Source organism: Chironomus tepperi, unplaced genomic scaffold (genome assembly GCF_022539635.2).
Source record: "Chironomus tepperi strain 1889 unplaced genomic scaffold, CSIRO-AGI_Ctep_v1 contig_68, whole genome shotgun sequence".
In the NCBI taxonomy this organism is placed as follows: domain Eukaryota; kingdom Metazoa; phylum Arthropoda; class Insecta; order Diptera; family Chironomidae; genus Chironomus; species Chironomus tepperi.
The window spans coordinates 718185-740321 of NW_027226190.1; the positions used below are offsets into that span (position 1 = coordinate 718185).

The window sequence follows — 22137 nt, forward strand, 5'->3', positions numbered from 1 at the left end:
GCCTTAACAGAAACCACACACGGCATACGGTTCATGCCATTCCCGAACATTTTTTACAGCACACAAGTATGCCGCGGCACACAGGTTGCCCATCACTGATCTAGAAGTAGAAAATAATACTTGTCCTAGATTGAAAAATTACATCGTTTTGTGAAATATTTGAAATTTTTTTCGAAGGTCATTGTCATATGTTATTGATTATTTCCTAATGATCCGATTCTATAATATCAGTTCAAGGTCATAGTCAGTTCAAAGAAAAATTAGGGAGTTTTGATTAATACTTCGTAGTAAAACACAAAAAATATTCATTCATATAAAAAGGAATTGTATTTCATTCAGTTCATTCATAACAGACAACTTAGATCATTTCATCCGTCAAAGTACTAAACAGACACTTAGTAATTCCAGCACAATTCACTCATATAAATCAACGCCCCATAAAAATCAGATATAAATTCGTAAATAAACAATGAATCAACGCAGGAATTAAGAATATCATCGTTGTTGTTGAACCCAGAAGTCCGGTAACAGTACAAGTGGACGTACTTCAAAATTTTTGCACATTCATGATGATAAAACGATGAGAGAAATATTATCCATGTCCACTCAATATTAATATCATAGCATTAAACCATATCACGTTTTCTGCAACTCACCGGACTTTGGGCTTTCCAAATGAGAACGAACTTGTCCAGTTTTGTATTATTGAACGTAAATGAGAGGAAAAAAAACAACCGGAGAATAAGAAGAATATATTACTTGGAATTTTAGACGGCCGTTTGGGTTTTTTTGCTTGTTATTCGGTATTTCACAATGTGTTATCGCTCTCTGTTTTGATTTCAACGGAGAATTTCATCATTTGAGAGCGGATTGCTATAAATATGACTGAATTCTTGCTCATTTTTTCATTCAAAAACACAAAGTGAACGTAGAAAGAACTCAAAAAGAATTATTAAAGTTAATTAAAAGAAAAAATCAAAACAAAACAATATATTGTTCCTGACAAGTGCAAGATAAAAAGAATTGCCGATTACTTAAAAAGGAAGCACGTGAAATTGCTAAAAAAAACAATAATAAACAGTTACTATACAAATAAAAATAAGATAAAATCAAAAATGGTTAAGGAATACTTCAAATCGTTATCAAATACATCCACAACATCCGTGGAATCGGGAATTTTCGATGTGGATTATACAAGTGACAATGAGTATGATTTGAGACAAGAAGTGCATATTGGTGAAAAAGTCAAAGAAATTTTGAGTGAAGCACAAAATGAGAATCGCTTAATTTGCGGATGGAAAGATACAATCAAATACTTGAACGAGACGGAAAACCCAGAACATTCATTGTTTTTTGTACTAGTTCCAACCAATTCTGATGATAAGTTATCACATATGCAAGAAGTAATGACAAGAGCATTTTGTCTTGAAAATGATATTTACGTCATTCAAATTGACAGCATTGAAAAGTTTAATACAATTTTGGGCACCAATACTTATCACTCATGTGCACTCATTCAACGATCATCCACAATGAGAATTGAACATCCAGAAGATGAAATTGATCTTGATGAATTTTCTGAATTAGAAAATGACGTGATTGACTATTGTGAAGACAACTGGTCAGCACGAGTCCAACCAATCATCAGATTACCAGATTGAAGGGACTTGCTGATATTGAAATAATGGAATTAAAAACAAATAGAATATTTCATAAATTAATGAAAGAAGTTTGAATCGATAACAGAAGAGACTCTTCTTTACCGATAGTAGTTCGCATGATTGAAGCCAGCACGGTTTTACCGGCAACGTGGTATATGCGGAAGAAAAATGTAATATATAGAGAAAATATGATAACCTACGACAGCTAGTGTAAATATATATTACCCGTATTAGACATACAGCAGAATAATCAAGAGCTTGTTGTTAATAAGAATAAACTTGTTAGCATAAATATTTACTAGGATATAAATAAATGTATCAAAAAGTACTCAAAAATGCTTTTTATTCTATTTTAGTTACAGAACGTATAAAGTCAATGTATGAGGATACGCGTGTAAATACTTTTGGCTTTCCTAAACAGCCAACAGCTCCGTAAGAGACAATTCCCAGAACTGTCATTTTATCTTCTGACTTTGATATAATTCCAGATCCTGAATCACCTCGGCATGTTGTATGATTTAAATGTGCATGACCTACCGCACATAATTGTGATTCATTTATTTTCCATCCCCACTCCTTACTACATTCTTCATTGGGAATTTCCTTCATTCTAACAAATCGTAAATAAAGCATAGACTGCGAGGCATTTTTTGTCTCACCAAAACCCGGAACATATAGAATTTCTTCAGATTCCGGAACGTATGACGTCGATGGTAGATTGACAGGTTTGATGAATTCTGTGAAGTTTATCGACTTTTCAAGTTTTACTAAGGCAATGTCGTGTGCATTGACATTTTTATATAGGGGATGTATAATCACATCAATAATATTCGTTTTTACGGGCATTTTACGCCAGAAAGCAGACCCAAGATATGCTTTGCCGGATATCATCCTCTTGAAGCAGTGCGCTGCCTGTAAATTTATTTAATTAGATCTAGATCCAGATTTATTATCTCAACTTACAGTCAAAACCCATCGATCGTTCAACAAACTTCCACCACAATACTGTGGTTGATCAGGAGTCTTAATAGACAATTGGACCATATGAGGAAATTGTCCATCCACTGCATTTTCACCATTTATTATCTTCGGTACAGCTTCTGTACTGTCAAGACTAATCCAAACAAGAATCAACACAGTGCACAACTTCATGGTATCACAATAACTGACAAATAGGTAATAAGAATGTCGAGGTTTTATAGATACATGTGTGGTATATGCGGTATATACCCTCATAATTGTAAATTAATTCAATACATTTTTCTATGATTTTTGAATACTTTTATTGCATAATTAATATGCATAATGATGTTAATCTGTTGACTTGTGCATTTCCCAAACATATCCATACTGGAAACCATTATTTTCGGTGCATACATTTTCTGGAAGTTTGTACTCTTGGAGTAGCTTTAAATTTAAATTTTTACATACATTAAAAGCATGACGACCCGGATCACCGATAATGATTTTTTTGTTAGCGGAAATAAGATTTTGAATCCACGGAAGTATTTGAACAGCGAATTCCTCATCATAAAATACATCACCTAAAAATATGACATCGTAATTGAAGGAATCAGGATGATTAATTAAATTTCTGCTATCAGTCTCTATTTCTACATTATTAAGTTTGGCGTTCATTTTTGCGGCTATTAGTGACACTTCGTCTATATCATTGGCAACAGCTTTTTTAGCACCACACATTATGGCCGCAATCGATGATGCGCCACTTCCACAGCCAAAGTCTAAGCATGTCTTATTCTTAACTAAATTTGGATTATCAAGCATATGTCTAGTAAGAGCAATGCCACCTGCCCAGAAAAATGCAAAAAATGGCTCATGCAATTCACTTTCATCGGCCTTGGCATGGTATAGTCTACAATTCTGAGTAATTAAATGCAATTTTATTTCAGGTACAAGTTGATTTGTGGTAATTTCGGTCTCCTTCGCAATAATATTTTCATAGTAGCTTGTTTTGGTGCCAAAATGATTAAAGTTGATTACTTTGAACTCTATTTGTAATATTTTTCTAACTAATCTTGACGTAAACATGTTTGTTTGTTATTATTTTGGTTTATACTGCTGTTCAAGTGGACGCAGGGTATGGCATGCTGTCAATTTTTAAACAAAAACAATTCTTTGAATTTATCTTACTGGATCTATAAAAATTATTAATTACAACGCATTATTTATCAGAATTCATAACGTATTTTTTATTGGCAGCCTTAATTCCTAATTTACAATACAGATCCGATATTAAATTGACCCTTTTGTATAGCTGTCTTCCGTCTTTTGATCTTTCGCTTGTGATTACCAACATTAAGCCATGGTGGATAGCTTCCATACTGATCCTTCAATGTTTTTGTGTCGAATTCATGGAGTTTTCCTGTGTTTTCATTTTTAATTTTCATTACTTTGCCCTTCCTCTTCTTTTTTGTTGCTTTCTTGGATGTTGATGCCTCAATTTTTTCTTTCACTTCTTCTATGAACTCTTTCTTTAGAGTTGCTTCTAATTGTTTCTGGAAAAAGAATATAAATTATAATTCCATTGACTATTAAGCATATATTCAGTTCCTTACCTCCTTAATTTCTTGAACTTTTTTTTCGTCGATAACTTCTGAGCATACTTCCATCAATTCCTTTCCACCAGACACAATTTTGTGTAATCTCTTCAATTCCTTCTGTTTAACTTTGTTCTTCTCACTTTTCAGCTTACGATTAGCCTGTCGCTTACTTTTGGATCTTGCTGTCATCTTGAAATCTTATTATAATTAACTTTTATAAATTCAACAAAATTCAATGTTTTTATTTTGATTTTTAGGTTAAAAAGAATACAGTAAAGTCTCGATAAATCGGGCAATCGGTCAATCCATGTCAAGTAACTAGTTCCATACAAAAACCGGGTTTATGCGCTAAATTAGTATAAACAGAAAATAATTAAAAATGGTAAGAATTGATTGATTTATACTATTAAAATTAATCTAATTAAGTTCTATTTTAGCTGTTCTATTCATTCTTCAAATCCCTAGTTGGAAAAGACGTCATAGTGGAGCTGAAAAATGATTTATGGTAAAAAGCATCAAAACGTTTGGTGAAAATTTGTTTTAATTTGTGTTTCTCAATTAATTACAGTATATCTGGTACATTACACAGTGTAGATCAATATCTTAACATCAAATTAACTGATATCAGTGTGACAGATCCAGAAAAATACCCTCATATGCTTAGTGTTAAAAATTGCTTCATCCGAGGATCTGTAGTAAGGTAAGCAATCTGGAGTTTATTGATTTAATAGACTGATAGGGGTTAATACTCATCCTTGATATGTTTGGATGATTATATTGAATCAGGATCCAGCAATGAAACATCATTTAATAGAAATTTAATCTAATACATATGTACTGACTATTCCAGATACGTTCAATTACCAGCCGATGAGATTGATACTCAATTACTACAAGATGCGTCCAGGAAGGAGAGCACAACGAGTACACGATAAGCTACATCAATCAACCTTACGTTTAAGTATCTCTGAAATTTAAGTTCTGTATAATTCATGAAGAAACGTTAATTTAAAGTCAAAGATAAGTGGAAGGAATAAGAGTGTTAAGGAATAAATGAAAAAAATTAAGACGTTGGTATATAAACTAACTTAAATAAAATAATTTTTAATTTCTGAATTTCTTTATCGACTAGAATTCATTTACATTTTTTTCGATTACTGACTTTACAACACAAATAATCACATTATTCATAGTCGGCAATAATTAAACATTTCATAAAACTACATATATATAAAAAAAAGTGATTTTTTTGGTATTTTCTTTATTTAATAATTGCATGGCACTAAATTTCTTGTTAATGATTCGTGTTCGGTGTTAATCCTACTCCTAAAACGTTGAAGGATTGTACGGCTAAATTCTATTGCTCAATGCTGGCTCCAATAAAGTAACTACTTTGCATTTGATATAATTTGTCTATATGTGTCATGAGATTTGCTGTGGTACTAAGATTATTATTATTATTGATGTTAAGTTGGTCTATTTGTAAGTGGTGTGAGCTAAGATTAAGATTATGTAGTGATACTGTGTCTGATGCATCGTCTAAATGATCAAAATTACTTCCGTCAAGTGAAATGTCTGAACTACAGATGCTGTCATTAGAATGTGCTGGATAATCTATAAATGGAATTTATTAATGACACTTGGATTTAATTGAGTAGTTAAATGAGCTTACCATCTGGTGAAAACGGTAAATTGGGATTAAGAGGTTGTCCATATGAATTATCGAGAATATAATCACTGTCGGGTGATTCTTGTTTAATTTTATCATCCTTTTCCTTATCACTTCCTTTATCATCACCGCTTTTTGATTTTCGTTGTATTTTCTTGCATTTTGCACGCTGTGAAGGAAAGACGTTAGTTAGTTGATTGCGGTCAGAATTAACGACTTAAAATAATTTAAACCGAAAAATTCCCGATTGAAATTTAACGGACAAAAAATATTCAAAAATTTCAGATAAAAATTCAAATTTTTTGAACCGGATCAAATTCGTTATTTTTAAGACAATTAAAAACGTTAAATTACCTGATTTTGGAACCAGACTTGTACAACTCGAACACTTAGTCCCGTATCTTTGGCTAATGCTTCCCTGACTTTTCTACATGGCTTCGGCGAGACATCAAATGACGCCTTAAATTGCCTTCGTTGTGAAGAAGTTAAAATTGTTCGTGGTCGTTTAGGTCCTCTACGTCCATCACGTGATCTTACATGATGTTCCTCAATCACATAATCGTCATCATAAGGTTGCGGTAAAAATGATTCTTTTTCGAAATCAGCTCGACACAGCAATTGACCGCCACGAAATGCAAATTGTTCGCCTTTTTGTAATGGCTGATTACAGCTACAGCATGTAAAGCAATTGACATGATAGATGTAGGAATTTTGTATTTTCATCACCATTTCATCGGGAGTTATTTTCTCGCAACATCGAACACATTTTGTACCATAGATTCTATATATGTAAAGGAAATAGAACAGATTGATGTATTGCCTGAATATGTTGGATGCATGATTCTAAAACCTACCTATAATAGTCATCCTTACAATAAAGCTTTGAATTTCTCACATAGCATTTGTAATTTAAGAGCAAGTTGCAGATATTGCATGTTAAACATGACTCATGCCAGCTCTTATCCGCCACATTTAGATAGTAACGATCGTAAATTTTCTGTGAACATCCTTCGCATATTTCATAAACTTTCTCGCATTTTATTGTGGCTGTTAGTTCTGCAAAAGGGGAAGAAAAAATTGATAATTGATTATTTTTGGATATATATCGATCCAGTCAGCACGCCCCACTCATACAAATTAATTTTTCACAATGCACACAGTAAACAAATTGGTGTTACTTGTTGATTGATTTATGATTGCTTTCTCATTCCACATATGTTTCAATTTTCATACACCAACCTACATCCATATACCTATACTTTTTTATCAACAAATGATATTGATCTCTTATCATATTGTCAATATTTATATTCAGGAAAATTTGTTTATGGGCTATACAAACAGGTATGCAACATGAACTCGTGTTTTGTGTCATTTATGGTAATGCCTTAAAGCTTTTAAATTGAATTTACAGTATTCCACATACAAATTGTTTCAACAAACTTTTCAAGTAACCAAAAATCAATTGATTATGCTTGAGGAATAGAAAAACTTGAAAGTTTAATGACTTTATATTCTTTTTAAGATGTTGCAGCACAAGCTGATACTCTTGTTGTTTTGTTTAGCACGTGATTTTATTTCTCTTTAAATATCAATTGTAGTTTGAGTTTCAGTGGATTTTTGGTAATGAGAATTAAAGAGGATCCCAAGTTAATGACGTTAATAGATAATTGACCTACAGTTTTTAAATGTAGCAGAACTACTTTTTTGATGACATTACTGCCTGTAGCTTTTAAAAGAAGTTTGTGAGCCGCATTTTCAGCGCATGTGTTTTGAAAAAGGGCATGTAAAAAATTTATCCTGTTTGGTTTTGAACCCATTGTCGAATAGTTAAAACAATAAAGTATAGAATTATTAAGCCATTTAACCTCCTATTCATTTCGACTATTTCTGTATATAAATCGCATTAAAATTATCTTTTAAGCAAGAGAGTTGTCAAAAATTCAAGGTAGAGATTTTCCAATTCTTTGCAAAATTTTTGATAGTTTTTAGAAAATTGAAGAATCTTTTTTAGTCGATTTTAAGTTTTGATCCCAAAAACAATTCCTTGTTCTTAAAATTGTTTAACCATTCTAGGCCTGTCTTGGGCCCGCCATTAGGTCATGATTATTTAATTAATAGTCATGATTAATAAGCAAACCACAATGTTGAATTAGGTTATACTTTGATTTTCGTATTGCATATTATGAGCATATCTGAATGGAGTTTTCTATCCAGCTCCATTAAATTTTGCAAAGACTCATTTAATTTAGGTAAATAAAACTGTTGTTATATAGGTAATCAATTTAAAAAGAACTCAGAGCTCGAACTCTATAATATCAATTTGGATTTTACTCAATATTTCATGTTTTTTAGTCAAATCATTTTTAAATCTTATTTAACCGTTAAATTATAAAATAATTATTAATGATTGATACAAATGTATCTCTGAACATAATGTATTTGTAAACGTATACCAGGAAATGATAAGGAAGGTTTTTATGCAGTTTGAATTAGTTTTGATACTATTCAGGCGGCTTTTCCTTTCCTTCAATTCAGAAATGAATAAAAGACAATAATAACAATAATAATAATAATCAATTCGTACTCGAGTGGCTTATTGCCAAGTTGATGTCTAGTTGTAAGGTATTTTTAACCACTTCGAATTATTTATACAAAATTAGCACCAAGACAACTAAATTTGACAATCGAGTTAGGGCTTGCCATTCATCAAACAAGTTTAAGAATCATACAATTTTCATAAATTCTAAAGTGATTTCTTTTTTGATATTTTTCTAATTTTCATATCTGTGGCTGAACCTTGGTTTAACTCTAGTCTAGTTGAATACGATCTATATTATTACGTTATGAGTAATGGCTCAATGCTAAGTCACTATCACTTAATAACTATTCAATTTTAAATTGTACAAAATTGAACTAAACTATCTAACTTTGATATTCCGCAAACCACAAAAATTTTAATTCCCATTAAACAATTAAACAAAAAATCTCAGAAAAAATTTAAAGCACCAAAAAATAATGACACAAAGTATTTGTAATTACCAACATACTTTCAGTCTGTACTAAATGTAAATATTTTCCCAAACTAATTGATTGTTTATGCAAAAAAGTTTTGTAGTTTATTAAAAAATTGCAATAAACATATGAGAAGAATGCAGGCATGCAGCATCACACAAAAAGGAATCATCATTGCTACTATGTAGTACATTGTAAAACTATGTCACAAAATATTTCATAATGAATTATCAGCTTCAGTTATCACACATACCTGAGGAACCACATGTTAAGGTTTTATCCGATTCTATGTCACTTATCATTCCGGAATGGATATTTAAATTTTGATAGAAATCCAGCATAATTAAATTTTGTTTATTTTTGGAATTGATTCTTAAAAATTAACTTTTTTTGTGTCTTATTTCCTTTACTTTTGGCAATGGATGAGGTATCTTAAAGTTATTTACTATTTATTTTCATTGTATATCCAAAAGCACACAAACTTTTTTTATTCTTCTTTTCTTTCTCAATCTATCGATCACTAAACTTCAACATGAGAAACTTTTTTACGTTAAAAATACTTTAAAACACGCTTTATGGATGTGACCGTACGATATAAGAATCGCGTCGTTTCACGACAAGTTTTGGTAATTGAATGAAAATAGAAGTAAAGATACAAAGAGGGTTTCAGCTCTCATTACATTGAAAATGAAAATGACATTTTAGTCATCCCCTCTACTCTCTATACTTGTTTCATGCATTCATGAGGGGTTGTGAGATGTAGTTCTATTTCATATGCTCAATGTACATGCGCTGATATTCATTCATGTGAGACAAATATCGTACATTATGTGAAAAATGTTTCTTAATGCATTTGGACACGCCCACCAAAAAATTTTCTTTTCTCCTCTTTATGTCACTTCCTTTTGACACTACCAGATGTCGCTTATTGTGTCACAAAATGCATGAAAATTTTTTATGAACCCGATTATGGATTTTCTTACGCTTTCTCGTACTTTTATTGCATGACTTTTATGATTCTCATTGTTCTCAACGAGCGCGCGAGGAATGGAGACGGGTTCGCCATAAAAATATTTAGCCATGAAACTTTATGGATTTGACGATGGATTTGGCATCATAAAGCTTAGCTCAGATGAAACAATGCAATAATCAGAAGATATTTATGGCAGTATCATCCTTATGTCGACATTTAACATGAAAATATTCGCAAATTTTTTTTTATGAATAGCTTAACATTATGGAAAGAATGGATTTTTTCTTTCTTTTTTGTGTGACTTTAAATGACACGTGATGGAAAGAGCTTTAAAGTATTTTATACGAGGAATTTTCATTCAAATCTGAATGTTATGCTTGAGAATGTTGGATTTACTTTAGTAGAACTAAGTGTGCTTGATGTCTAATAATTAAATTAAGGTAGATTATTGATGCTTAATGCTGAAAGTTTGAGAAATTACTAAAAATCATAACAATAACAAAAAGGGTGAGAAACTATTTAAAATTTGGTAAATTTCAGGATAATTCAAAATTAATTTTTCCGTTAAAAACTCACAAAAGCCAAATCAAGTACAAATCAACTTCATATGAACAGGAATGGAACCACGAGTGATATATGTCATGACAGAATAAAATGAATGTATAATCACTTCACCTGCTATATAGAACGTTCTATTTTTACATCCTAATTACTCATGTTCAACACCATATGTTTCATCATCATACGGATAAAAAAAAGAAGTGGAACTCTATAAAACGACTCAATTAAAACGAAATTAAAATCCAACCCATAAAACGACACTTTCATGAGCACTAAAAGTTGGAAAATGTGAAAAATGTCTACCGATGGAGCCCTTTTTCTGTGTGGCAAGAAAGCCGCAAAAAACATGTACCAATTATGAGTTGAGCATGCAACCCATTCCATTATTCCTACCCCATTCCTTTTCCTTTTTCTCTGTGTAGCTATGAAATAGTCGACTAAATATGCGTTTGCAAATGTCTTTGGATAGTCTATGGAATTTTTGTACCTGGGTTGATAATCGTTAAGAGGAGTCAAGAATGGAATGAGGAACAAAAAAAAACCACAAAGAACCCTTTTCCTACCATAAAAATGAAACTATTTCCGGAATTATATAGAAAAATGATGTTACCATTCATCATTAGAATATGAGAATCTCCTTCTGTATTAAGGACAAGCTTGATTGAATTTTTTGCTCTCATTTTATTTTTTAAGCACGTGAACTTCAATGTCCGAATATATTGAAATTTTCCTTTAGAGTCAATAGAGTATATGCAATTTTTAGAAAATATAGTATTTACTCCATAATACTCTAAAGATCTGAATTTGTAGGATTGAACATGAACAGCAAATATGTAATAAGTACTCAAAAATTTTGTTTGGAAATAGTATATTGGTACTTTTTGAAAAGTTTTTTTATGGTAAAAGTTCATGATGCTTTATGATTATTGTAATGTCGTGAGCATTGTCAGAATCGTTGTCATATCGATAGTGCTCTTTATGTTGATTGAGAGACCGGGACTCTAGTGGGAATCGAACCCACGTAATCAACAGAGTGAAAAATGTCTGGTCATGCCTAACCACTCGATCACAGTAGACTTCTCCTCGCACTGGCAGATTCGCTTATATATGACTCGCTACCCAAGTTTCCACTCTGCTAAGACACCACAATTATTAACAGAATGCACAATAGGATGTTGATATTTTAAACTAGACATACAAATGCGGGGTTCCTCTCTGTGAGTATTTTCAGCTACATACTGTGTCAAAATTGTACTATGAGTACTATAAGGTTGATGTCTAGACCAGCGTAGGTAGCCAATAAAAGGATGGGAATTGGATATTAGATCACTAACAGTTTCACGAAGGTCCATACAGTTTTACTTAATTCATTGGTCGTACTAATCAATTGGGATCCATAACCTTTCTAGACGTTTCTTTTCGCTGCTTTCCGTCTGCAAGTTACTGATATCAATGATATTTCTATGGACAGTTTCTCTCCATGAATTTTCGGGCCTTCATCGTGTTTTATCCCATCAATCAGGTCTCCATAAAAATATTTCCTGCTCAACGAAATTTGAAAGATCCATTTGGATTCAAGTGACGTCCAAGCAGAGTTGTCAGATAGGTACCTGTGGGTAGGTGTCTAGCTGTATCATGGTAGCTTTTGACTTTGTCTAGGCATTGCCTGTAATATTTTGACTGACTTGTGTCGTGTCTTATGTAGAGATTCTGGTGAACATCCAATAGAATCAAATATCAAATAAAGATAGACTTCCTATTATTTTAAATAAACATCAGCTTACTTTGTTAAAAATCAAATTTAAAATCCCTTCAGTCAGAACTAATTTTAAAAAGAACCCATCTGTCATTTTTTAAAATCCACAATTCCATCTACTCTACTCTATTCAATAAGAAGATAAAAGGATGTGCAAATATTTCTTTAAAATATATATCCACAAACACAAAAATTACCTCACTTGATGCAACAAGAGTTATCATCTTAATCCTTTTTTAATAGCAAACTGCATGAAAAGAATAGGAACTGAAATACCAACTGCAGCGTCAATATGGCTAATTTTTAGCGCTATTCTCATATGTCAGCATGTCTTTTTTTCATTTTTAAGGAGATCCTTGATTCCATTGTAAATTCAATAAATTCAAATAAAAACAGATTCGTGAGTATTTCAAGTGCCTTCCTTTTTTTTGAGGATTTCTCTTTTACCACTTTAAGCATATTCTGTTTATATTCTTCATAAAAATTGACTACACGAGCTGATATAATGTTTTGACGAAGTACATCTTGTGTAGGAACAAGTCAACGGAAACAAGACACGTGAGATTTTATTAAAGACTTTTCTCAAGGAACAATTTCAAGGCACTTGAGTGAAATTTTTTTTTTAAAGCAACAACGTGAAGCGGATAAAAAAAAAATTCAATTTCGCATTGAAACGGAACCGAATGAAGTGATTTTTTTTTTTGCTTTCTTGTGTAGCATGATATTAAATTGAGCGAAATTAATTTGATTTTTATTAAAATTGTAAAATGAGAAAGAGAAGCGATGCTGCTGCTGTGTTGAGATGAAAGAATAGAAAAATATAAATGAATGACGAGGATTTTTTTACCTGTAATAAAGAGATAACAAAGTGAGTTGTAAAGGTTTTGGACGTTGTGATGCGTAAACAGGCGCAGTTCTGATGATTTTTGAAGAGCCAGTTAAGTTTTCAACTGGATCTTCTGGATCTTTGAAGATTATTTTAACCTCTCACTGGATCTTCTGGGTCTTTTAATTTCAATGTTTTTCTTCACTGGATCTACTGGATCTTTGACAAAATAATTCAATTCCAATGATTTCTATGATTTTTTGAAGATCCAGTTAAGTTTTTAATTGGATCTTTGAAATAATTTCAATTTCTCACTGGATCTTTAAATTTTAATAACTGGATCTATATTTTTTTAAACTGGATCTACTGGATCTTACATAAAATAGTTTAATTCTACTAAAACAAGCTTCCTTATTGCTAGATCTTTGAAGATTATTTCAATTTCACACTGGATCTTTCAATTTTAATGTTTTTCTTCACTGGATCTACTGGATCTTCAACATAACAATTCAATTCTAATAAAACAAGCTTCCATAATGCCCAAAATCCACATTTGCTGTCAAGCTGAGTATAAAATACAATTCTAATCATACATTTTCCAACATCACGCACAATTTTTGATGATGAGTTATGGGTAGCGAAAAACAAAAAAAAAAAATCCAGGCATCAATTTTTGTTGCTCTAGACAATACATAATAATCATAGCATGCAATAAATCATGATAAAAAAATACAGATTGAGATCCAATAAATTTTCATTATCATTTGAACATTAATTTGAATTTATTAGCCATAGAAGATTGTAAAAGCGAATTTTCGTCGAGATTAAAAAATTGTATGTAGTAGGTAGCAAACATGATATCGTTTACAATTTCCAATAAAAAGGCAAACATCAAAAAAGAATCACAAACAAATCATTTCAAATACATTTATTTGATTACATATGTATGCAGTACTAGCCTTTCTTGTTTAGACATAAAATTGTGAATTTTTATCGTTATTTGATATTGTTCTAGTTCCAGCATTCTGTCAGATTTGATCTGAATGGAGATGTCTGAATGCCAGAGGTTGAAATTGACATGAGTTTGGGAGAAACCGATTCAAAATTTTCGTGGATTTTTTTCTGCTGCCACTTGTGAAGTATAACATTTCATACAGATTTTTTTTCGGGTTTTACCAAACCAACCCGAATTAAACTCAATTTTGTTAACCAGGGAAAATGCCCATAGATCGAAACGGACTTGAACTCTCTTTTCGTAACTAACAACCGATTATAATCATTGAAATTATATACTTCACAAGAGGTAGTAGAAAAATTTCCATTTTAATTTTGAATCGTTGTTTAGCGGTTTTTAAATTTTGTGAGTCGAGGTGGCTCTGTGGCGGAATGGTTTCGTACTTCGGTACCTAATTATTGTGTTAACCAGCAAGCGGTTGTGGGTTCTAGACTCGGCAGGGGAAACTTTTTCACTCGCCCCTTTTCGAATTAATATGCAATGGGAACGCAACTCTCAGTCGGGCTTTTATAGTCTACAGAAAGTAATGGGACAATAGCGTAGTTAAGGCACTGTCGAAGGTTCTGATCACCTTTATAAACTGAATGTATTACTGGGTGCAGTGGTCTAGAGAGTGGACAGAGTGAATCATTCTTTAAACAATCATTAGCCACGAAGCGCCCTAAAGTATGTAGTCCTGGATCTCAATCAGAGTTGCGAAACGGCCTGATTTTATCGGTCGGCCAAAAACGGCGAGCGATAAAAACGGCGGGCGATAAAAAACGATGAACGACTGGCCGATTCTCTCGGCCGCCGACATCGGCCTTCGCAACTCTGATCTCAATGCTCTGAATAGTTAAGGTTTTTTAGCAAACCAGAGCGAACTCAAGTCCTTTTCAACTTTTCTATGGTTTCTTCTGAAGACAGACTTAATTCATTGAGAGGCCAAGACGGTTTGTTTTGTTTTGACATCCAGCAAACTGTAAACAACATCCAAAAGGTAGATTCAGACAATCACTCACTCATAGCCAACACAAAATTGTAGAAAATGTCGTAAAACAGCACCAAAAATCACTTCCAATCTCAATCACCATGACTTTTTCACTTGCTACTCTTTTATTTATCATCCTCGATTTTTTCCTAGCTTCATAAATTTTTCATGCTTCTTTTTTTGTGTTGTCTCTTTGTGACTTTGTTTTTTTCGAATGATGTCATCAGATTTTTTTTTGCTAAGTAGCAAGATAGTTGAAATTTGTTCAGGACACCTGCTGCAAGTATAATATGATATGGGGTCAAGGATCAATATTTTGAGACTATTTTGTTGAGCTCATCGTATTGCCTTTTTTTACTACTACTGCTGCTGCTGTTTTCTTTGTTGGAAGTTGACAATATTGTACCACGAATTTGAAAATTATTTGTTACACTGATTAGCATAAATATGTGTAGCATGAATTGTAAGTAAGGATATAAAAAGGGTGAGTTTGTTGCTTATGTCCTACTACTGCTATGACTCCTACCCCTCTACGTTGACGAATAAACATTATATAACATAAAAATTCTAAAGGCAACATTCGTTCTGCTGATTTTACGCCTCCCTATCCCCTAACATCCTAATCGTTTTTATTTTGTTCTAAAAAGCTGAGAGCTGTGCAACACATTTTCTCGAGTTGATCATTTCAATTGCGCGAAACATATTGCGACATACATAAAAATATTTTATTTTGTGCAGCAAGTGCAATATTCAATCTGATTTCTTGTTAGCATCAATTTCTTGTAGGGACTAGTCCTTAGTTTGTCTTGCTTGTCGTTTGATGTTCTTTTATGGGTAAACTTCAATGCGATGCTAGGATAGTCTCAATATTTTGAGTCGCATAAAAAGGATTTTGAAACAATGACTTTCCTTCCGAGAAAAAGGCATTGAAAGTGATTGCTGTTCATACTTTTTTGTTAGAACCCTCAACATCACTATGGGGTGAATTTTACTTTTCATTCTAATATGGACCCAAAACAGCCGTTTTGTTGTCGTCCAAATGCCTTTAACTGACTACATACAACTGACTTTAACTACATACTTACTTCTTCCATGGTGAAGGCACACGGGGGCCCATTACCGCATTTAGAATATGTCGAAAGCTGGATCTGTCTTTAGATATATTCTGCCAGTTTCTAATTCCCAGCACTTTCCATCCAGAAAGTTACCAAGTGTCACTTTATATATTGAAGCATCGTCTGGTCTTTCACATGTACAGCTCTTGTCGTTAAAGCGTGGATTAAGTGACATTCTAGGCTACTATAAAGTGATGCTCAGTCAACTATTACATCATTGACGTCATAAATTTAAGCCGATCGCCTAATTAATGATCGTGCAGCTACCTTGCGAATTTTTTCCCGTAGCGCTACGCATTAGGAGAGAACATAGAGATGATTGTGAAGGGTATGTGATAATGTTTTCCAAACTGTGTGTCGCGGGACTCTAGTTTTCCGTCAAAATGTTTGGAAAATTCTACGTGTGGTTTTGGTCCTGGTTTACTACTGAAGTATGTCGTTACACGATAGGGGAATAAGAGTATTGCTGATGGACAAATGTGGGGTAAGGAGCTATTTTTAAAATTCTTCCCCGGGGCGCCATGAGTCCTTATTTCAGCCCTGGCTATATTAATCTTAATTTAACATGAGATAAACAGTTTAATGTCTTTATGGGGTGGTATGCAAGATACTTAGAAATTTAAAGAAATCAACGAAGTAGAGCCGTCAGAAAACCTTACTAATGCTTCTTTGAAGCGTCTTATAAATATCAGGTATTCCCCTGGTTGTTCCTCAATAAAGTACAATACTAAGTGCATTATTCACCAATAAGTCATGAAAATTGTCAATTTAAAAAATGCGCTTCCGCCAGTTACATCAGAAGCCAATTTTCTACTTTCATATTTCCTTTGGGGTTGCTGCCTTTTTGCGTTCAGATGTATTGGACGATTTGTTATGCAACTTAACATATAAAAATTTGTCATGAATTGATTTTTATTCCTAAACGATTGATTTCTCTTTGGTTTTCGACATAGAAACACAAAAAATAATTTTTTTTTTGTGGAACATTTTTTCAGGGTAGAAAATTGTGAAAATCGAATTGGTTTTCATGCATTAATGTGGCGATAAATTTTGGCACAAATTGCCAACAATTTTTGTGTGCACGTGGTTAGAATTTGTTGACAAACATGAAATATTCTTTATTGTCTTGTGCTGCTTATATCCATAAACTATTTAACTCGAAGGATTTTTTTTAATGAAAATTCTTAATTGCATTTTATAATCTTCGAGATAAGTTCATCACTATTATAAATATCCCACAGCTTTCATCATCATAAATTATTTAATGTTTTTCCCATACTCTCTACATCTCATTATCCATCCGCTTAATGGCTTCATGTGGGATGAACTGAAAAATTCTTTTTAAAACACGCGACATAATCTCAGGAAGAATGCTGGGTTGATCCATTTTTTTCTCTCCTCTGCGGTTAGTCATTTTCCCAGGATAATACCGTGCTAGCTTGCTAAGAGTCAAATGAATAAATTATGAAGCTATTGACGTGTGATAGAGCAGCTGAAATAGGCACTGATATTTTTTTAAAAAGTCAATTTACAGTTTTTATCCGCCCACTTATTAACATAATTTTGATATAAAAATTTATTTCTTCCTGCTCTTAGTGTCTATAAAGGTAGAAGTGTAAACTGCATGGATGATTGGATTTAATTTAGTAAATTTGGTGAGTAAATGAACAATTTTCGTGATATTTTCTGAATTATTAAGGAACTAGGTTGATGGTTCGTTCTGGATATTAAGGAATGATTACTCAGTTATTGTAGTGGCTATTCAAGTTTTAGGTCTAAGTCACTATTGCAAACATTACGCGAATCATTGAAACATCCAGTGATATACATATTTTATGAAAATCTACTCACCAAAGAACTCAAAATGAAGTTTGATCGGCATTTGAAGATGTTTAAAACTTGACTTTTTATATTCTGCTACTTAATTGTCTTCAGGATCAGTTTAATTAATTTATTTCTTTTTTTCATATTCACTCACTGTCCACCACTTTGTTTACATTAGGATTTTGAACTTCATCTCAAATTTTGAACTTCAAGAGATTTCAAATATAATAAATACGTTAATTTCTCATAAATCTCTTAGAAGATTCCTCGAATTATTGAGCTTTATTTAAATGATTCCAAACCATCACCAATGACAGAAATCCAATTGAAACTATAAACATCCTTAAAAATGACAGAAATGGATACATTTTTATTCAATATTCCTAAAGTACCATCTTGATGCTATTTGCCATCATATACAATAGATAATAATTTTTTTTAAAGCATTAAGCATACATAAAAGAGGAAGTAGAAATTCCCCGTGTAATAGAAAATCATAACAATAACATAAAATGAAACGCTTTGCGAAATTCAAAAGAATTTCATTTCGTTCTTGCAATTTTTCTTTTCTTTTATTTGATTTTTCCTCTTCAAGAATATTATTCTGAGGCATGGCGGATTTGTTTGATTGCAGCATAAAGTAACAGGAAGCGCATTTGATGAATGAATGATCAAATAAAAAAAAGTAGTTTGAAATCTCAAAAATTCTATGAAAATTTTGTAATTTTCTCGTAATTTGACAATATTAATTGTGATTTATCAGTCTGTAGTCAATATTCAGTCATCAGTATGTAGTTTCATAACCTTATTTAAGCCACATATTTAATAAATAAGATGTTTATTGTTTAAAGTTCTAATACAGGCTGGAATATTTATATGAAACAGGGTAGACAACTATGCCACATTTTATATAATTTAAATTGCAAATGACCGTTATAACATATAATAATTCCAAAATGACTAAATACGGTTCAATTAAGATGCTAAAAATGCTCAAAAGAATATCAGCAATTGTTGTTCCTTAATAAAAAAATCTCTTATATTTTATTAGCGCACACCTTTGATACAATAAAGAATCCTCGTGTACTTGATATGAAATTGAAAATGAAAATATTTTATAGCTGAGATTTCTAATTTTCTTGTTCCAAGAATACCTCAAAAAATTATTCAAAAGCTTTTTTTAATAATCAGCAAAATTTATTCAAGGCATTTTTGACATTCATAAGCAGAAATAAGATCATGAATTTATTTATTTATTCATAAATGAAGACATTAACAGGAACCAATAATACCACAATCGTAAATGATATTCATCCTATGCACAAATTGTTATTTACAGAATCCAGTGGGCATGTCAAGCATTAAACATTAAGACATAAAAATTTCGAATGAATTGCTCGTCACGTGACGATCTTCTGCATGACATGTGCTATGGATTTATTAAATTGAATCGTTTACTGGTTGCACGGATGTCAAAAAGTGTGTAAATATAAAATGAGAAATTGATTCCAAACTTAATAAATGTGCTATAATATATTCAGTGTGTAGTGAGAGATAAGGAATAAGTAAACAATTTAATTTTGTCTATTTCTTGCTTTATGGTGACCATTGACTTGTAATATGTACTAATTTCAGCCTTAAAAATGTAGTATAGATTGAAATGGGAAGTGAGTCGAAATGGCTAGGTGACAGAATGGTTTAGTGCAGGGTGGGCAATCTGAGTGCCGTGGCACACACCAGTACCCGTATGTCGTGTACAGTTTCGGTAAAGGCTTACAGCCAGTGCAATTTGTGCCGTTAAAACGCTCAAATCACTATCATAAATTGAGTGCTTTGGTTTAACTTTCCATCACCAGCATCACTAAAGTAAGGACTATACTAAAGTAGGTGTTGATTTGATAGAAATATTATAATTCCAAACAACGGATCCCGAGAATAGGATCCGAATAGGATTCGAACCCACGACTTACGATTTCGGGTCACCTGAACCTACCATTGAGCTATCGGGGTTTACTCAACTATATGGCAAACTGTCATATATAAATTATACATTTTCTGTATCCTTCAATGCACCCCCAGTGATATACCCTTGAAAGGCCATTCCAGGAATTCATTTCCAATAGTAGGAAATCAAATGAAATAATATGAATCATATTCATTTGATTTACATTTAAATTTAAAAAAGCTCCATAAGATGTAGTTACTCGAATAAATTTTTAGAAGATGAGAAAGGTGAGTCATATTTCTCACTTATCAATTATTGTTACTTAAAAATGCTATAAAGACGTGAGAGTTTAATATTTGAGCGTTAGTTTACATCGAAATCTCATCAAATACACAGAATGAAGTAAGTAAATAAAAGTTTAAAGATTCAATATTATTTGCATTGTTTGTATTGTTATTTTGTAGACCTTTAGCCTTCATAATTTTATTAATTTTACAACTTTCGGGTATTAATTCCCAACAAGAACCGTTAGAATGCACACCTTTAGTTGCAAGAATGCAAGCACTGACTTTTTGTCAAGTTGTGAACCAAACATCAGCTGATAATGATGTATCAAGAATTAAGGTCATTCCAACAATGTTCCAAGGTCAATACATTCAAAGTTCAACAATCACTGCAATTCAATTTGCTGTCTGTGACTTAGATCATATCCCGGCAGTTATTTACAAGAGTTTTGGACCTATAAGATGGATTAGAGTTCATTATAGTACAATTAAAAGCATTAGCAATGACGACTTTAAAATTGCAACTGACCTGAAAAAAATTGAGATCACAGACACAAAAATTGGAAAGATTTCAGCAAAAGCATTCAGTTTTGCAAAGAATTTGGAGGAGTTGTCAATAACGGGATCTGAAATTGGAAGTTTCTCACCTGATGCATTTGACGATCTCGAGAATTTAAAAACTGTGACTTTAAAAGGAAATAAATATGGTGACGGCATTCCAATGATTACTAATCCAAACGTGAATATAATATTCACATAAAACTGTCATAATACGTCCAATAAAAATTTATTTATGTCTAGAAATTGAAATAAAAAGGTTAAAATGGTCAACAGTTGAATAACGTCATTTTAAAATTTAAAATTTCGCATCATTTAATGCAAAAAATGTGTTTATGATTTGTTGACTGCCCCTCATCTATATTTTTGTTCATTTAAGTCTTGTAAGTCTTGAATTTAATTTTTAATTCATTTAAAAGCATTAATAAGTTGAAGTAAGCTACTTCAATTATCGGTAAGGCATTAGTAACTGCTTTCAATCCATAGTTTGGTGTGTTATAGGTAGGGTTGTCAATTACAAATAACAATGTTTGGGTATTTGGTCCATTTTGAAACTATTTGGGTCACCAAATAATTTGTAATTTCAAACCAAATAATTTGTATCTACCAATATAAGAGTTAAATGTAAAGCAAGTATGAAATTTTTCCTGAAAATCTTCAAATATAAAATTTTGCAATATTTTTTAAAAAATTTATGTAGTATTTTTTAGAATTTTTGAGAATTGTTTTGATTAATTATCTAGTGAATACAAAAATTTATTATATTTTGTGGTTTTGAAAGTCAGGACGCAGAGATAGAAAATCACAATTCATGTCCTTATGGTAAGAGTGGCTGTATTCCTGAACAGACTTAGATCTAGACATTAAGTCATTCAAAAATACTATAAACAGGACTGAGTTAGAGATGCGGTATATTTCATTAAAATATATTCAAGCTATGTTAACAAGTTTTGAACGAACCTCCTCTGCATAGAATGTTTTAAGTCGAAATTTCCTAATCATATGACTGAAGAGAAGTTAATATTTTTTTTTGTTCTTTAGAAAACAATAAATTTCATTACTTCTAATATGATTGTTATTACTAATTGTACACTAAGCGTAAATATACAGACAATTTTTTGAAAATTTTGATGTTTTTAAGGGCCATATTCATACTTTTGAAAATATTTGGTATTTGTACAATATTTGGGGGTCTCGATATTTGGGTATTTGGTATTTGTACAAATAGTAAAAACCCAAATAATTGACAACTCTAGTTATAGGTATTTAAATGATAAAAAATTTCAAAGACATATTTTAGATTTTTTGAAGTCTATTGATATCAATACTCATTCTACACAGTAAGAAGCCACTGTCCAATATACAAGATTCAACAAATGCATTATAAAACTGAAGCATCGAGTT

General features: G+C 31.9%; 6 protein-coding genes and 1 long non-coding RNA gene across 8 annotated transcripts; 3 read left to right on the plus strand and 4 right to left on the minus strand.

The window, feature by feature from the left end:
* Nucleotides 1–1115: 1115 nt before the first annotated feature.
* On the plus strand, nucleotides 1116–1661 carry LOC139100647 (uncharacterized). Its single transcript, XM_070653331.1, has one exon. It carries the CDS (start codon nucleotides 1116–1118, stop codon nucleotides 1659–1661), a length of 546 nt encoding a protein of 181 aa, XP_070509432.1.
* A 326-nt stretch (nucleotides 1662–1987) lies between these two features.
* LOC139100809 (chymotrypsin-2-like) lies at nucleotides 1988–2897 on the minus strand. The gene is made up of 2 exons (XM_070653554.1): nucleotides 2625–2897; nucleotides 1988–2573 (listed from the first exon to the last, which is right to left on the minus strand). The coding sequence occupies exons 1-2, from the start codon at nucleotides 2895–2897 to the stop codon at nucleotides 2004–2006; spliced, it is 843 nt and encodes a 280-aa protein (XP_070509655.1). The 3' UTR covers nucleotides 1988–2003.
* A 55-nt stretch (nucleotides 2898–2952) lies between these two features.
* Nucleotides 2953–3732, minus strand: LOC139100811 (electron transfer flavoprotein beta subunit lysine methyltransferase-like). Its single transcript, XM_070653555.1, has one exon. The coding sequence runs from the start codon at nucleotides 3708–3710 to the stop codon at nucleotides 2973–2975; it is 738 nt and encodes a 245-aa protein (XP_070509656.1). The 5' UTR covers nucleotides 3711–3732; the 3' UTR covers nucleotides 2953–2972.
* A 111-nt stretch (nucleotides 3733–3843) lies between these two features.
* Nucleotides 3844–4495, minus strand: LOC139100738 (gelsolin-related protein of 125 kDa). Its single transcript, XM_070653446.1, has 2 exons — nucleotides 4238–4495; nucleotides 3844–4177 (listed from the first exon to the last, which is right to left on the minus strand). Exons 1-2 carry the CDS (start codon nucleotides 4409–4411, stop codon nucleotides 3896–3898), a joined length of 456 nt encoding a protein of 151 aa, XP_070509547.1. The 5' UTR covers nucleotides 4412–4495; the 3' UTR covers nucleotides 3844–3895.
* A 41-nt stretch (nucleotides 4496–4536) lies between these two features.
* Nucleotides 4537–5338, plus strand: LOC139100739 (U6 snRNA-associated Sm-like protein LSm2). The gene is made up of 4 exons (XM_070653447.1): nucleotides 4537–4604; nucleotides 4660–4727; nucleotides 4791–4922; nucleotides 5073–5338. Exons 1-4 carry the CDS (start codon nucleotides 4602–4604, stop codon nucleotides 5155–5157), a joined length of 288 nt encoding a protein of 95 aa, XP_070509548.1. The 5' UTR covers nucleotides 4537–4601; the 3' UTR covers nucleotides 5158–5338.
* Nucleotides 5339–5386: 48 nt separating this feature from the next.
* On the minus strand, nucleotides 5387–18102 carry Lmx1a (LIM homeobox transcription factor 1 alpha). 2 transcript variants are annotated; one of them, XM_070653444.1, is made up of 5 exons: nucleotides 17974–18102; nucleotides 6746–6947; nucleotides 6246–6672; nucleotides 5895–6060; nucleotides 5387–5836 (listed from the first exon to the last, which is right to left on the minus strand). In XM_070653444.1, exons 1-5 carry the CDS (start codon nucleotides 18002–18004, stop codon nucleotides 5580–5582), a joined length of 1083 nt encoding a protein of 360 aa, XP_070509545.1. In that variant the 5' UTR covers nucleotides 18005–18102; the 3' UTR covers nucleotides 5387–5579. The 2 variants fall into 2 exon arrangements, with proteins under 2 accessions (XP_070509545.1, XP_070509544.1); XM_070653443.1 differs by lacking the exon at nucleotides 17974–18102 and adding an exon at nucleotides 9160–9509.
* Nucleotides 18103–20204: 2102 nt separating this feature from the next.
* On the plus strand, nucleotides 20205–21006 carry LOC139100791 (uncharacterized). The gene is made up of 2 exons (XR_011545468.1): nucleotides 20205–20293; nucleotides 20356–21006. It is a non-coding gene; the product is annotated as an uncharacterized lncRNA (long non-coding RNA).
* The last annotated feature ends 1131 nt before the right edge of the window (nucleotides 21007–22137 follow it).